This window comes from Pelodiscus sinensis, chromosome 8, assembly GCF_049634645.1.
Source record: "Pelodiscus sinensis isolate JC-2024 chromosome 8, ASM4963464v1, whole genome shotgun sequence".
NCBI classification, from domain to species: domain Eukaryota; kingdom Metazoa; phylum Chordata; order Testudines; family Trionychidae; genus Pelodiscus; species Pelodiscus sinensis.
Genome location: NC_134718.1, coordinates 32429141 through 32445828, shown reverse-complemented (window position 1 = coordinate 32445828; position 16688 = coordinate 32429141). Strand labels below are relative to the sequence as shown.

Sequence of the window (16688 nt, the reverse complement as noted above, 5' to 3'; positions counted from 1 at the left end):
AATTGACTGTGTGTCACAAGATAGGTGTCATTTGAGGGTGTCCTGTGCCATTTCCCACCTATACTCTCCAATGTGCCACATTCTACTTCCATTATTCAAAATAGCTTTGTCTAACTACTTGAGTGTATCATATATCCACAATATCAATTCCTCTTTAGAGTCTGAAATAGAAACATTCTAGCTGTTGGTTCTTTTAAAACGGTACTGAGATTAGAAAGCTAGACACAGTAGCATAATCTTGGAGAAGTTAAATCTTGTTATTTCCCTCATGCATTCATCTCCCGCCCTGATCCCACTTACTCATTAAACATTAGATTTTCCTAATGTTTAACCAGTTAAACTGGGACTTGACATCCCGAATAGGAAATCTACTTTACTAACTACATGCAGAAGCCTTGTTAATAGATAGGGCCTATACATTTTTTTCTTCCCCATAAGTAATATAGATCACCCAGCAAGTCATAATGGTTTCAATATATATTACATATACAAAGGACCATTTTTAAAGACTAACTCTTAAAGGCTACCAGCTAGTTAATGTTGGCTAACCTCATTCATAAGTTACAATTATACATTTCCAGCTCCTTTTAGCACTGTTGTACCTGTTTTCTGGAGAGATGGGGGAGAAGCACTCTCACCTCACAGGAACAAAAAACAGGACTATGTAGCACTTTAAAGACTAACAAGATGGCTTAATAGGTGATGAGCTTTCGTGGGCCAGACCCACTTCCTCAGATCAAATAGTGGAAAAAAATTGTCACAACCATATATACCAGAGGATACAATTAAAAAAATGAACACATATGAAAAGGACAAATCAAATTTCAGAACAGAAGGGGAATGGGGGGAGGAAGGTAAATGTCTGTGAGCTAATATTAGAGCATATACTTTTTTACTGTGTTTTATCTCAGACCTCCAAGAAGAAATCACAGGCAGCGTGGCCAGCGCCGTCTCTGATTAGGGGAAGGGGGGGGTGTTATAACCAGGAGAGCTGGCCAGCAGCCCGGGGACTAACGGGTTAACTAGGTCTCCTATCTCTAGCCAGGTATCTGGTTAGCCAATATGTAGTGAGTCAGCATGACCTCCTGCTGACCCAGAGAAGGAAACTCCTCTCAAAACCACTTGGTGGGTGGTGCCAGAATCACCCAGCTCCACCCACAGGAAACAGGAAGCTAAGGCTGGGGATATAAGAAGGGAAGCTCCCAGCTCAGTCAGAGTCCAGCTGCACAACAGGACAGAGGTTCTCCTCCAGAGCCAGTGGAGGAAGGCCAGGCCAAGCCGCCCTCTGCTGGACAACTGGGTTGTCAACTGGCCTAGACCGTCCTGGCTGCTGCTGGACCTGGGCTGGGATGTGGCCCTCCACCACCCTTTCCTTTGGGTGGAAGCTTCCTCCCCTGTGGACAAAAACCTCTGTGGACAAAAACCCGTGCTTGTCAGCTCTCTGCCAGCACGGAGACCTGACCCCAGACCCTGCCTGTACATCAGCTGGTGCCATTAAACCTGGTGGACTATTTACTGTTTAGAATTTACTTTATAGACTACTAGCTGGAGTGACCTGGCATTGCTCGGGAAACCGGAGGAACAAAATGTAGAAAAACAGTAGTCTTTTTTTTTAAATGGTAGAAAAGTTGCACTGATTTCTATAGGGATTAAAATATGTAACATCATCCTCAGAGGCAGGGGGGTGCAACCCTGGGTGGAGGAGAGGTTACATGCAGGAGGGGCACCCCAGCTCGTACCTGGGGCTGCAGGTACCGCAGGGGGCAGATGCCCGAGTTGTTGTGTGCGTGGGGTTTGGGGCATTGTGTGCCGAGGGGGGGGGGGTCCGCTTACGTAATCTCACAGGCAGGAGGGTTGAGTCCTGGATGGTGCTGAGGGCCGCAGGCACAGGCCCTACAGTGGGCAGGGCGGCCCCTGCAGCACAGCAGGTTACTTTTTGATTTTTACAGCTTGAGCCTGATCGGGTCCAAAAGTATCTTAAAACCTTGAAAGGTCAACCCATGCAAAGTTTGGTTGCAGTAGCTCTTATAGTGTCCAAGTTATTAGTGCACAAACTTACAAACATTCTCCTTTATATATAAGACTAGCTGGACTTTCCCAGATTTACTCTGTTCCTCTGGTTTCCTGAGTTTAGAAAAGGAGGGGACCCTGAGCCAGGGGACCCCCCAGAGCCACAGACCCTGGGGGATGAAGGCTCCTGGCCCACACCTGGACCCTCTGAGAGCAGCAGGAACCTCCTCCCCACAGGACCGAGCAGCAAGCCCCCAAGAGAACAGTATACAGTCATGGGGCCAGTAGCAAGGGGATTTCTCTTTGTAAGGTTGGCTCAGGAATCCACCTGCCCTGCCTTGGCAAGCGAAAGCTCAGAGCTCACATCTAACCCCGATGGCTGGAACCAGACACAGAAGAGCACCACTCACAGCATGAACAGCAGCCGGCTGGCTTCACAGCAGTATAACACATTGAGGGTTTAACCCGGCCCCTTCCTTCTGCTCGGATAAGCCCAGCGAACTGAGCAGGCAGGCTTTGGTTTCCGGAAGGGGGAGTGGCAGGTGTGGAATGACCCCAGGTGGAGCGGAGGTTACATGTGGGAGGGGCACCTCAGCTTGCGCCCAGGGCTGCAGGTGCTGCTAGGGGCAGGGCGGGTGCCCGAGCTATTGTGCTCCCGGGGGGGGGGAGAGAAAGAGGGTTGGTTATGTAACCTCACGTGTGGGAGAGAGCGAGTCCTGGGAGGCTACATGCAGGAGGGGCACTCCAGCTCACACCCAGGGCCACAGGTGCTGTGGAGGGGGGGGGGGGGGGGAAGTGGGACCCCGATCAGGTCCAAAAGTACCTTAAACCTTCTCCTGGATGAACGGTTATCCTATGCAAAGTTTGAATGAGGTAGCTCTTATAGTGTCCAAGTTACAAACACTCTCCTTTATATATTAGATAGGGTAGTACTTGGGACACATGTGGTGGAAGAAAATCAGATTCTCTGTCTATGTGGGGCACAAGGTGACATTTAAGGAGGTGGCAGGGGAAGGGTGGGGAGGAGTGGGGCACTGTGTGTGGGGGGCACAGTGAGATTTAAGGTAGTGGGAGGTGAGGGGTAGGAAGGAGCAGGGCGCTCTCCGGGTGGGGCACAGGCTGGCAGTTAGGGAGGTGGCGGGAGAGAGGAGGGAAGGGGGGTAGCAGCAAGCAAAAGAGCCAACCCTGCTCCTCCTTCTCTTCTCCTCTCCCCTCCGCCCCCCCGTGTCTAGCTCAGTGCCAGGTTTAACCATCAGCGCCCTTTTCCACACTGGCGTCCCTGCTCTCCCTGGGTCCACCTGCCCACTGGCTGAGGCAAGCCTGTGCCATGAAGGCAGTCCTCCGCGTGCCACCTCTGCGCAAGCGCCACAGGCCCAGAACAGCAGTGGCCTGGGAGCGCATTGCTGCCGGCGGACCTAGTGCTTGGGGGAGGGGGGGGGGGGGGAAGAGTGGGGCCCTGTCACACCCTCCCACAGTACCTTAAAACCTTCTCCTGGAGGAAAGGTTATTCCATGCAAAGTTTGGTTGCAGTGGATCTTAGTATCCAAGTTATTAGAGCACAAACATACATTCTCCTTTATATGTTAGACTTTTGATTGCCCAACCTGACCCAGAGCCAGGGCGTATACACTGCCAAGCAGCTTATTTGAAACTTTGCTCTCTGGCCTACCCGAACTAAGACTGGAGGCCACGCCCTGCCACTTGGGCTACCACAGACTGTGTTGTTGGTTTGGCTGTCTTAACTGACATTCTGAAACATTTTGCATCCAATATCACTGTCAAAGCTGTTCCCCACTCTGGCACAATGAATGCAGAAGTGGGGGGCCTGTAAAAGCATTCCAAAACCTGATCTCTACAGGCTTTGGTACAAAACTTCCCCAAAAATCCTAACACCTGGACTTTGGGGGGGAAAAAAAACAAAAAAAACCAAACCACCACCACCACAACAACCCCGCTGCCACCACCCAAGTATTACAAGAAAAACCAGGGAAGAAGTCACTTGGGAAACCTCAGCCCTAAAGTAAAACCAAGACACAAAAATTAACCAATACCAGGTTAAATTAAAAAAGGACTTATCAAAACAATATCCCAGTTACAAGCATAGTTGGAATGGCTATATGTAAGAGCCACCAATTAATGTACAGGCAGTCCCCGGGTTACGTACAAGATAGGGACTGTAGGTTTGTTCTTAAGTTGAATTTGTAAGTAAGTCGGAACTGGTACATATTGTACCCCAGGTGTCCCCGATTCAGCCGCTGCTGAAACTGACCAGCGGCTGACTCCAGGAAGCCTGAGGCAGAGCTGTTTTGCCCCGGGCTTCCTGGAATCAGCCGCTGATCAGTTTCAGCACCAGCTGACTTGGGGACACCTGCGGTACGGCTGCTGGGGTGCTGCCAGGTTGGTTCCTGCAGCGCCGAGGTGCGGCGCTGCGGGGACCAACTGGCAGCACCCCAGCTGCTCTGTCCCAGGCGTCCAGATTCAGCTGCTGTTGAAACTGACCAGCAGCGGCTGAATCAGACACGCATGGGGCAGAGCAGCTGGAGTGCTGCTGGGTTGGTCTGGTAGCGCCGACCCTTGGCACGGCGGGACCAACCAGGCAGCACCACAGCTGCTCTTGGGGACACCTGGGGCAGAGCAGCTGGGGTGCTGCTGGGTTGGTCCCGCAGCGCCGCTCCTCGGCACTACAGGACCAACCCAGCAGCACCCCAGCTGCTCTGCCCCAGGTGTCCCCAAGTCAGCCGCTGCTGAAACTGACCAGCGGCGAGAAAAGCCTAGTCTGCTGGGTGGGGGAGGAGGGGGCGCACTAGCTGCGCCCTCCCCTCCCCCAGCAGACCAGGGAGACAGAGGCAGCGGGACTGCCACGGCACGTCTCGGCGGTCTGCTGGGGGGGGGGGGGGTGGCGCAGCTAGTACGGGGTTCCCTCACCCCGTTCGTAAGTAGGGATCCGACATAAGTCGGATCCACGTAACCCGGGGACTACCTGTACTCATGGAGGATTCCGCCATGGACCAAAACTTAGTTACAAAAGAGAGGAAAACCCATTTCTAAAGGCAGACATCAGATCCAAATTCCCAAAACAGAAAACAATAAAACCTGACGGATTTATCTAGACTTTACCCTACTTACACATTATGAAGAGTCTTTTTCTTGGTGAGACACATGTCTCCTGTCTGTCTCCCTCAGTATCTAGAAAGCAAACTAGCTCAGACAAAGGAGGGAAAATCCAAAAATTCCTGTTTGAAATCTATCTGCATTTCTATTGGCTGACCGCTACCTGACTAGGTACAGGGGACATAGTTAACCCCTTAGCCCCAGGCTGCTGGCCCTTCCTCATGGTTATGACAATCACTCTGCTAGAAAGATTATAATACAGTACTAGACCTACTTGTTGTTTTAAATGGCTATATTAGAAAAGCCAGTTAGGATTCTTAGCTACTACAGGTTAAACCTCTCTCAACCTGGACTCTCTGGTCCAGCAACATCCATGGTATGACCACAGATGTTGTTGGACCAGAGATCCTTTGGAGGGCCAGAAGCAAGAGTCTTGCAGGGGCTGAGAAACCAGCCAGGGTGGCTACAGGGAATCCTGTGGCAGGGAGTCCTGCTGTAAGAGTCCAGCAGACTGTGGTCTGTGCAGTGAGTCAGCAGCAACATCGCAGAGCTGTGGCAGGAGGGCTCAGGATCCCCAGCTGCTGAGCAATGATCTGCTGTGGATAGGGATGAGAGTCACTGCGGTGGAACTGTGGGCTGGTGGGGCCAATGCTGCTGCAACAGGACTGGCAGGGCCAAGAGTACCAGCAACGGGGCAGTGGTTTGGAGCAGTGAAGCTGAGCCCAGTGGCTGGGTCTGTGGGCTGCTATGGCAGGGCAGGTCACATGTGGGGTGCCAGCCAGAATGCCAGGCAAGGAGCAGAGCTGAGCTAGGGGCAGAGCAGAGGTGATTCTATGGTTTTTCATTAGCTTTCTCCTTGTAACTGTTTGCAGTGACAGTGGACTTTTCTGCAAAAGGGTCACAGCCTGGACTAGGCCTCCTGCATCCATGCCTATTATTTTGAGTCAGCTATAGTAAAAGCCACTCGGGGTAGCAATGGTGAGGCCTCACCAAGCAGCGGCGAGCCCTGCTCACCAGTCGCGTGGCTCTGTGAGCTGCGCATGCGCAGATCGCGCTGCGCTGGCAGGTAATCTACTTGCCACAGGCGAGTAGATTACATGATTTGTCAAGCCCTGGCAATGGTTTTTGCTTTTTCCAGAGTAAGTTGTGGTTCTAGAAGCAAGCGCGTGGTTGTTTTCTCAATTAGTTGGTCTCTAATGATCTCATCTGCCATATTCCCAAAGTCACAATTTACAGTCAGACTCCTCAGAGAAGTAATATACTGCATTAGTCTCCCCTGGATTCTGCTCATGCCTGCAAAATCTGTAGTGATTAGCTACATTCACTTTTGGCACAAAGTTCTTTAATGCAGTGAGCGCAGTCTCATATTTAGCATCTGCAAAGGGAAAGTGTAAAATATACACTTCCCTTCTGCTCCAAAGCAGTGGTGTAGCAGAGCCAAGTTTTCTTACTTCAGAAACCGCTATAGCACTGATTGCAAGCAGGTAAGTCTCAAACATATGAATCCAGGCAGTAAAAAGAATTGGAGGCTCACTTAGGCACTGCAGAAAGGGTGCAGGTAGAGTCAGGGGCAGAAGATCCATCCTTGTGCCAAAATATTGTACCATGCAAACAAAGTACTAACAAGCTTCAACAGGACTTTATTTACCAAAAGTGAAACCTCTTTATAAAGCTCCTGTGTTCCTCTATAGCTCTCATTTGGTCCTGGCTAATCTTCTCCCTCCTCCTCGTTTTCTGTGCTTCCAACAAACAGCCAATGCTCCCAGTTCTAATAATTACAAGCAGCAGCTAAAACACCACATCTTGTTAGCTTTGAAGAACTACTAGAAATAGGATGAACAATAGTATCAGGGACCCGGCACTATAAAGCAGCTAGTTTCTCCCCCGATTGCTGTTCTCCCACCCTTTAGGTGTGGTCCATAGCTCCTTTTCCCCACCTGCTCATCCTTTCTTAACATAAGTATGGAGTATCTGTGCCTCCCCCCATTGACTGGCAGGCAGGATCGCTGCTCGCGACACGTAGCATCTCTTTCATTGTTGCCCCATACGACGGGTAACCTCGTTCCCACCAGCCCCTGCACCCGGCCAGGCTGGGCTCTGGGAGCGGGGTGTCCCCTCAGGCAGCGCCCCACGTTACCCCCCCAGGAGCCCGGCCAGGCTAAAGGTCGCTCCGGGGCCAGGTCTGGGTGGAGCAGAGAAAAGCCTCTTACGGGATTACCGGGCCGGCCCCACCTGCGCCGCGCTCAGACTTTAACCCGCCCGGCGGGGGTGAGGGCACCAAGGCAGCTCCGCACGGATTCACCCAGCGGGGCCGGGTCCCGACGCCGGGCAGCGAGGGGCCGGGTCCTGCCCCCGGGGATGAGGGGCGGCGCGGGCGGGAAGCTGCCCCCCGGGGCGTTACGCCGCCTCAGGACCCCAGGGCGGGATCCCGCCGCGCGCACTCACTGAAGAAGAGCCGGTACTCCAGGCTGTTGGGGGCGGCGCGCTCCTCCACGCTGTAGCTGGCCATGGTGCCGCCGGCAGCGAGCGAGACTTCTGACTGACACTCGCCTCGCTGATCGCTGCCCCGGCAGAGCTTTGCGCAGGCGCCAAGCCATCCCCTCCTCTTACGCCCCGCCCTGCCATTCATCAGGAACCGCATTACGCAGGCGCATGGCGATGTGGCCTTACCAGAGAACACCGCTGCGCAAGCGCATTGCCGCGCCTCACCTACTGAACCGCCTGGCCCATCATGGGGCGCACTGTGCGCAGGCGCGCTTTTCTCAGGCTCAGTCGCACGCGTTGTCCAGACACACGTGCTGGCCCCGGCCTGCGTGGCGCTGCTTGAGATCCGCAGCTTGGCGGCCTCCCCGCTCCCTCCCCCGCCCTTCGACATCCCGGCACCTCCTAGCTGGTGCGGTGAGAGCCGCGCTTCCGTCGTCTTTCAGCGCTGTAGGCAGGCCCCGCTCTGGTGGAGGGGCTGGACTTGGCACCCGAAAATATCCGTAGTGAATGTGGAGCCCTGGGTTCTAGTCTGGATCCAGCTGTGCTCTCTGCTCTCTTCACATCGGGGCCAAACCGATCTGTGTAGCGCCCTGCAGTCCGCACAGCACATTCTAGCAATAATGTTAGAAAGCCAGAAAAGCAATGTTTTATTTCTGTGATTAGTGGTCAGTGATACAGAAATGTCAGTAATACCATTCTGTGCCGCATGGAGAGAGCAGTTACTAAACACCAAAATAACAATTCTGATACAGGAAAACTTCAGTCACAGTGTCACTAGAGGCAAGAGGTAGTGAATACTAATATATTAAAGTTAGCAAACAACAACAGCACATGGACTGATATACACATTCCAGGGAACAGTTTTCTCTCAGCTGCAACTTTTCCTTCGATATTTCATTTGTACTAGGCCCTGTTGTGTGGGCTTATCTGTTTCTAAACTGAGCATGATCTAAATCAAGCCAGAGCTGCTGTGCCAAATTCCCATCATGTGACTTTTCCAAATATACTCTTGTTTTGGAAGCTCCATCCTGGGTTACATTACTGAATGGAAGGCAGCCAGGACTGTTTAGCACAGCTCAGGATTTAGGTGACATTTTCAAAATTGCAAGCATTGTCCTCTGCTCCCAATGAAGTCAATTAGTTTCACTATTGAGTTCAGGGGGAGCAACCATAGGCCACTGCTAAATCTCACCCTTAATCTGATAAATTGTTGCAGATAACCAGACAGAATGGGCATTGTTAAGAAAATATTTGTCATAAGAAAATGAAAGTCTTAGCATTTTCCAAAGCAGCCTGTAATTTTAGATACCTCCGTTTTTCATGTTCCACTTCTGACCAAGGCCTGGTTTTTAGAAAAGGTGAAGTGTGATGCCTCAAATGTCCATTGATTTGAGTGGTACCTAAATAGCTTGGAGAATCTAGGTTTGACTGCCTAGAAGTACAGTGGAAGTTGAGGCATTTCTTGTGTTCATCAAATTGGGCATCCAAATTCTGAGGCCCATTTAAAAAAAATGTGTCTGCAAAGGCCTTATTTAGCAACAGAGTTTACTTCACTGTAGGAATGGAAAAGGTTCAGGTATTTTGACTGATGATATTACTTTAAATAACTTGACAACTTTGACAGAGAGTTGAGGACTGCTGATAGGCTTGCCAGTCAGAAATTGAGTTCCAATTCCAGCTCCTACACTGATGGCTTTGTGAACTTGAGCAGGTTGGTTAGGATACTTGATTCCATATAATTAAAATGGAGATTATACTTCAATATCTCAGGGTATTTATTAAGATTAATGTAATATCTGTAGAGCACATAGCAACTCAGAAGTAGCATATCAATGCTAAATATTATGAATACTTCATGCACTCTACCTTAAACACATTTCCTTTACTAGTGCATATTCTAATGTACACAGACTGAGCCTTGTTCTTAGTGTAACCCCACAGCAACTGTATATCACAAACATTTTTTTTTAAACTTCAGATGCTTGGATTGTTTTTGAAAGAATGTAGAGGTGTATAGTAGAAGCATGAGGCAAGAGCTCTATAAGGTTGACAATACACTGTTTGAAGTCATAGCTCAAGGCTATGCACAATAATGGTTTACAATTTATGTTACAGTGAGTATATTGTGATATTTTATACCTTAGGGGAGCATCCTGTATCCCCCATCTTCCTCATTTTTATGTCATTGTGATCTTACATATAAAACATGCCTTGTAAGGTATCAGGGGAAAGGTTGTGATCTGCTGAAAGTCATTTCTATATATATCATCTATGCATTTGAAGTTACAAGATTGTGTTATATAGCTGTCATTAAAACATGCTGGAAGTTGGGAAATCAACCAGATACTAGTTCCCCAGAGTCAAGATTAAGGAGAGTAGCCAACACCCAGGTAGGATATCAAGTTGCTATCAATGACCATTGTCCAGCAAAGGAAGCTACAGTGCAATGACTCATCTGCATGAGGCCTAATCCTGGGAATTGTTCAACTTTACCTACAAACTCTGCAACACCCCAGACATACCAGGACTTGTTTTTTCTAAGCACATGGCCTGAAGGTATAGAAACCAAATACAGAGGCCATGCTTTGCCTTTCTCCTGCCTCACCATGCTGCAAGCAACCAGGACACCCTGGCTATGGCTACACTGTAGCCTTCTTCTGGAAAAGATTGTGCTGTGCTTCATTTGCATAATTAATTAACAGCCACTTTTTCACAAAAAGGAGCTGTGTAGACTGCAAAAAACTGCTCTTGCACAAGAGCCGTTCTTCCTGAAAAAATGAGGAATCAAAGTGTTACAAGGAGAATAGAGATAGTAAGAAATAGCTAATAAATAAGTGGTTGCACTAGGCCTGGCTCTAACTAGTGGGGTAAGCCAATCATTTTTGAGAATTAAAGTAATTTACAACTTAAAAATAAAAGTGTAAATAATAAAGTGACAAATTTACTGTGTTTTCAGAAAAAAATATAGCAGTGTATTATGGGCAAACAGGGCCCAAATAATTCAAAACCATGGTCCATTCTCTATGCTTGCAATCAGAAGTTAAAATACAGGGGGACACAATTCCCCGTCTAATGCTAAAAGCAGAAAAACATCTCTGTTCCTCAGTGAGGTAACAGCTCCTTTTTAGCTGATGATGTAAGATGCAGCAATAGACGCTAGTGTGGTGCCTTCTTTAGCCATCTGTCTGGTGTCTACAGCACATGGATTTACTATAGATTTGGTGCCTCGTTTTTTGGAGTTTAATTCCTTGAATCTCAGTTGTGTGTGACAAGATCTGGTTAGCTGGCTAGGAAGGAGGTTAATATATAATGCACTAGCTATTGGTAACAACAAAGAAAGAGTCTCTTAGTTCCAGTTGTAAAAGCTAGGTTTGGTTGTTTGGTTTTTTGAGCTGAAGAATCAAGGGTTTAGAATTGGCTCCCAGGTGGTACATGTGATTTTTCCCAATAATTATCTTATTTCCAGCACAGATGCATTCTTATACATTGCCTATTTGTCACTGCCATTCCCCCACTCCTGGCTAAATTTTTGCCTTTCCTTTGATCTTTCTTTCAAATGAAGCAGCCTAGCCAGCTTGAGTGCATTCCATAAGGTAACCAACAAGTAATGGCTGTGCTCTGCATTACCACCACAGTTATCTCACTGAATAACTACTGTTCCTGGGTCCTCTCTCATCATAGGTCTGGATCCTAAAAATCCCTCTGTAAAATATTCCTTAATTCACACAAAAGTGTAGGAGACAATAATACATCTGGAAACTTCAACATGAAGCCTTCTCTTTTGCATGTAGTACCAAACATAAGTATATAAACCTTTAGCGATCTAGTCCTTAAAATTGAATAGCTTTTTTGTCTAGATGTCCATCATTATAAATAGTTTGCTCTTCAGACATCTTCCAATCAAAATGGAGAGCGTTTGTTTTCAAATATTATGGTTCACAGATCTTCAGGATTGTCCACTGAAAGGTCCATCAACTATGGGAGCCCCATATGCAGTATTCTTAGATATCCCAAGCGGGGACACTGACACTGTTGTGTGAACAACCTGTATTGTCCAAGTCCTCCACCATCAGCCCATGGTGACCAATACACCCATTCCTGAGAGGAAATAACCCAATTCTTGGGAGATTACTTTGTCCAGACTCAGAGGGTTGTACTGAATCACTAGGGCGGGCTTCAACAAAAATGCGGTTTCGTGCTCCAAAAAGGAACCCATTATTGTTCCTCTCTGAATAAGTATCTCTGTGCTTGCTCTCTATGTAGCAAAGCTGGACCTTGAAAGCCTCCTGGAACCCTCTTCGGAAGTTCTCATTGAAATACCCATAGATGATTGGGTTGATGCTGCTGTTGAAGAATGCCAGCCAATGGGCAAATGGAAAAACATAAACTGTGATCAGGTTGAGCTGGTACTCCGTTAGGTTTCCATAATCTGTCAGAAGCATTAAAGTCCAGAGGGGCAACCAGGAGAGCGAGAAGAACAATGCCACTATGATCAACATGTTAATAACCTTGACTTTCCTCTTAGAGACCCTCCTCCCCTCATTTTCCTCTGATTGGGAGTCTCCTATGGGCACAGAGGACTTGAAAAGTTTGAAAGCAATCCGTGTATACATGATTACAATTAAGGTAAGAGGGGCTACATAAATGTGAGAAAAGAGTACAGTTGTGTAGATCTTTCGCATTCTCTTGTCAGGCCATGCCTCCCAGCAGGAGTAGAGTGGGTAGGAATTGTTGTACGCATCCACCATGAAATGATATTCATCCCTGATAACTGTCAAGGTGACTGCAGAGGGGCACATGATTATCAAGGCCAAAAACCAAATGATAACTATTGTGATCAGGGCTTTCCTTAGGGTTAGTTTCTGTCTGAAGGGGTAAACAATACAACGAAACCTATGAGAGGAAGAAAAAGAGTATTGGTTTTTACATTTTGAGGTGCTTAATCTATGTACCAAGGGACACATTTATAGAGACCTTTTATAACTTCTTTTCACGCAGAAGATGCATGTTTGAGGCCTCTCATCCTTACCTCTGTCCTTGTACTGGAGCAAAAATGATTAAGAAGACAATAATAATTGTACAAAATGCAATGGACTAAATGAGTAATTTTCCCCATAATCAGATATCCGCTTGTATTATGGAGCTAAATCACTGCACAATACAGAAGAGTGAGAAGTTTAGCAAAAGGATGCTGTCAGTCCTACAACAGGCTGATGTTATTGTGTATGTGAATGCACTGACCTGTACAACAAATAAACTCATGAGTTTTAAAGAGCAGGGCCATGTAGAAAAAAAGAAATAAACAACAAAGAAATTTCAGTCAAGATGCTTTAGTGGGAGAAGAAAAAACCCTAGCAATTTATGGTTCAATCTCTCCCTTTCACATTTACAAGTGCAAACTGCTTATGGAATATACTAAAATAAAAGATACTATAATATGTCTTATGTAGAAAATGTCACAAGTCTTTTGTAATGTCACATACTTTTGTTAGTGTGGCTTAGACCTAACAGTCTTATAGTCACATTACAAGAACATAAATGGTCTCTAGAATATAGTGAAAAGTTCAGGACACAGCTGTAGGGTATTCTAAAAAACTGTAACTGCAATGTAGCTGAGGCCAAAAGTGGTAATCATAGAGAGACAGCTAGAAGACTTTCACATTTGTGTTTTCTAAAGGAAGAGAGCAGAACATTTCTAAATGAAATGCCTTGCTGGTTCTGTTTACAAGCAAGCATTCTTTGTCTCTACAACTAAACTAACACTATTGATATATCAAGTCTTTTATACCTTGCCCACAACATTTTTCATCCACCCACTCACCCACCTAAAGATCGAACACAAGGTAACATTTTGTCTTACTTAATTTGGAAAATATTTAAACAGCTGGTTTGCTTTAATGGGTAAACATTCTGTTAGGATGCTGTTAGCCTGGGGGCTCAGATGAAAGGCAATGTCTAGACTACAGGTTTCTTGTGCAAGAAGCTTTTTTCAGAAGGGATCTTCCACAAAAACTTCTTGTGCAAGAGAGCGTCCACACTGCAAAAGCGCATCAAAAAAGTGATGCGCTTTTTCGAAAGATAGCGTCCAGACTGCCTGGACACACTTGTATCTAAGCAGTGATTGCTATGGATAGAGTGGCCACCAGGGCACCTGTGCTTTCTTCTCTTCCCTCCTTCTTCCAAAAAGCCTCCCTCTTCCCTGTCCACATACGCCTTTTTACGAAATAGCTCTTTCGCAAAAAGGCTTCTTCTATGAGGAATACCAATTGTGCATAAAGCTTTCTGTTCTTTCAATTTACTGTCAACAGAATGCACTAGCAGTGTGGACATAACTCAAGTTTTGTCAGAAAAAAGGCTGTTTTTCCAACAAAACCCTATAGTCTAGATATAGCCTTAGAGAATAAACCATTTGCTATAGATAGAAGGACATTTTCTGAGTCACATCAGTTTTCAGCTGCTCAGTCACAGATTTTGCTGGATTTAAAAAGTGTAGAAGAGAATCCATTTTATTTTAATGGAGAGTATTATTGTACCTTTTGTCAGTTGCTCAGTGGGAAATGTTAGTCTGAGTAATCAGCTATGTCAGAACTATTTCTTAAACTCACACAGAGCTCTGAGTTACACATTGGGAGCTATTTAATACTGTTTAGGGAAACTAGGAGGACAATCTATATGCTTTCTACCATTACAGAGAATTGAATTCCATACATGTAGTAGAAGACAATTCACTTTCTACGATGAGGTACAACCGTTAAGTAGACATGGGCCAATGTTCCTTCTAATTTTTCCCATCCATGTGTGGAATGAATGTTGTAAACTGCATGGCTGCGTCTAGACTGGCATGATTTTCCGCAAATGCTTTTAACGGAAAAGTTTTTCCGTTAAAAGCATTTACAGAAGAGCGTCTAGATTGGCACGGATGCTTTTCCGCAAAAGCACTTTTTGCGGAAAAGCGTCCATGCCAATCTAGACATGGTTTTGCGCAAGAAATCCCCAATCGCCATTTTCGCCATCGGGGCTTTTTTGCGCAAAACAGTTTTTACCTGTCTACACTGGCCCTCTTGCGCAAAAGCATTTGCACAAGAGGGCTTTTTCCCAAGTGGGAGCATCATAGTATTTGCGCAATAACACTGACAATCTTACTTTAGATCGTCCGTGTTCTTGCAAAAATTCAAGCGGCCAGTGTAGACAGCTGGCAAGTTTTTCCGCGAAAGCAGCTGCTTTGCGGAAAAACCTGCCAGTCTAGATGCAGCCCATCAATATGGAGGTAGTGTGTGGCAGAGGTGGGGCCAAGGGGTTCAGAGCATGGGTGTGGTCTCAGGGCTGGGGCAGAGGGTTGGGATGATGGCTCCAGCTATAAGTGCTAGCTCTGGGGTGGGGTTGGAGATGAGGAGTTTGGGGTGCAGGCTTCCCTGGGGCTTCACTGGGGACAAATGACTTCCCTCAGTCCTCAGCATCTGGGCTGGGAGAAGGGTACAGCTCCCTGCAGTAGCAGCTCTGGGGCTGGAGCTGGGAGGGGAAAGGAGAGGCATCTCTCCCCATCACAGGCTGGTGATGGGGGGAGAAGCATCTCTTTGCACTGCACCCCCAGAACTGGGGGAGTTGCCATCACTTGGCACACTCCAAGCTCCCCCATCACCACCACTAACCTCACTCTGCTGCCATCTTCCAATCCCATGTGGCCATGCTTCTTAGTGCAGCATACACACCTCTGCTAATTAAGTGTGCAGCCCTAGGTGGCCTCCTTCATGGCCCTACAAGTGTGCACCTTATAGGGAAGGAAAGCGTGGATCTCACTGTTACCACATTTTATTTATATAGCTACTGTGATGAAATATGAATTGATGTAATTTTTTTTTATCGAATCTTATGTTTGCCTCAGTTTTCTCTATGTGGTGCAATGTTATCTAGGGAGTAAAAAGGGTGGTTTGCTCTCTGCAAAGGCTCAGATATGAATGGCTCCCAGCTATTTGGGGTTTGGGTTTTTGAAGAGACAAAGGCAAATCCAATGACTTGGGACTTTGATATCTAGCAACCAACAATCATAGGTGGCACATCTCTCTTCAGGAAGCAAAGCAGCATTTTACCTGCTAGGCTACGTCTAGACTGGCATGATTTTCCGCAAATACTTTTAACTGAAAAGTTTTTCCGTTAAAAGCATTTGCGGAAAAGAGCGTCTAGATTGGCATGGATGCTTTTCCGCAAAAGCACTTTTTGCGGGAAAGCGTCCGTGCCAATCTAGATGTGGTTTTGTGCAAGAAAGCCCCAATCACCATTTTCGCGATCGGGGCTTTTTTGCACAAAACAATACCGTGTTGTCTACACTGGCCCTCTTGCACAAAAGCATTTGCGTAAGAGGGCTTTTGCCCGAACGGGAGCAGCATAGCATTTCCGCAAGAACACTGACAATCTTACATGAGATGGTCAGTGTTCTTGAGGAAATTCAAGCGGCCAGTGTAGCAACCCTGCAGCTGCTTTTGCGGAAAAACTTGCCAGTCTAGATGCAGTCCTAGAGAATAAAGGACTAGGGAAGTGCCACAAGGGCAATTAAGTTGGCTGCTGGAGGAGTCCTGACTAGGATTGACTTTGCTGCAACTTTATTTTCTCTTTGCTAACCCAGGACTTACTGTGCTGGATTCCAGTTGACTAATAAACTCTTCTCTTTTATAATGCTGGCTGTCACTGCACATGCTGATGGAGGAGGTGCTCCCTACAGATTGTACAAGTCTCCCTCATGAGTTTTTCCCTGTTGCACCAGAGGTCCAGCCAAAGGAGGCAGTGAAGCGGTGTGGCTCACCCTGGAGGAAGAGTGAGACACCTAAGGGGGCTGTCCTTCCAGAGACAGTTCCAAAGCTGGAGCCATAGAACCAACCCTGTGGATCCATGACAGTTACTTTTCTAGCTTCCTGGATGTCCATTACACATATCTTAGGCTCATATGCCAGTGTGTGGTAAAGGCCTGAATATCTTCTTTCTTTGCCTTCCTCCTCAATTGTCTTTCTCTCTCCATCATCACATACATTTTATATTGCATCACAAGGAAATGGGGTGAGAGATGTTGAAATACAAGCTGAGTACTGTGT

General features: G+C 47.1%; 2 protein-coding genes across 2 annotated transcripts in view; both read right to left on the bottom strand.

The window, feature by feature from the left end:
* The window catches only part of PPA1 (inorganic pyrophosphatase 1), a 34950-nt gene extending 27227 nt beyond the window's left edge, over positions 1-7723 (bottom strand). The window contains exon 1 of the mRNA XM_075934984.1: positions 7567-7723. Within this exon, the coding sequence (XP_075791099.1) occupies positions 7567-7630 (64 nt within the window). The 5' untranslated portion in view covers positions 7631-7723. The remainder of the gene's footprint in view (positions 1-7566) is intronic.
* Positions 7724-11419: 3696 nt separating this feature from the next.
* The window catches only part of NPFFR1 (neuropeptide FF receptor 1), a 30823-nt gene continuing 25554 nt past the window's right edge, over positions 11420-16688 (bottom strand). Inside the window, exon 3 of the mRNA XM_006122776.4 lies at positions 11420-12498. Within this exon, the coding sequence (XP_006122838.2) occupies positions 11607-12498 (892 nt within the window). The 3' untranslated portion in view covers positions 11420-11606. The remainder of the gene's footprint in view (positions 12499-16688) is intronic.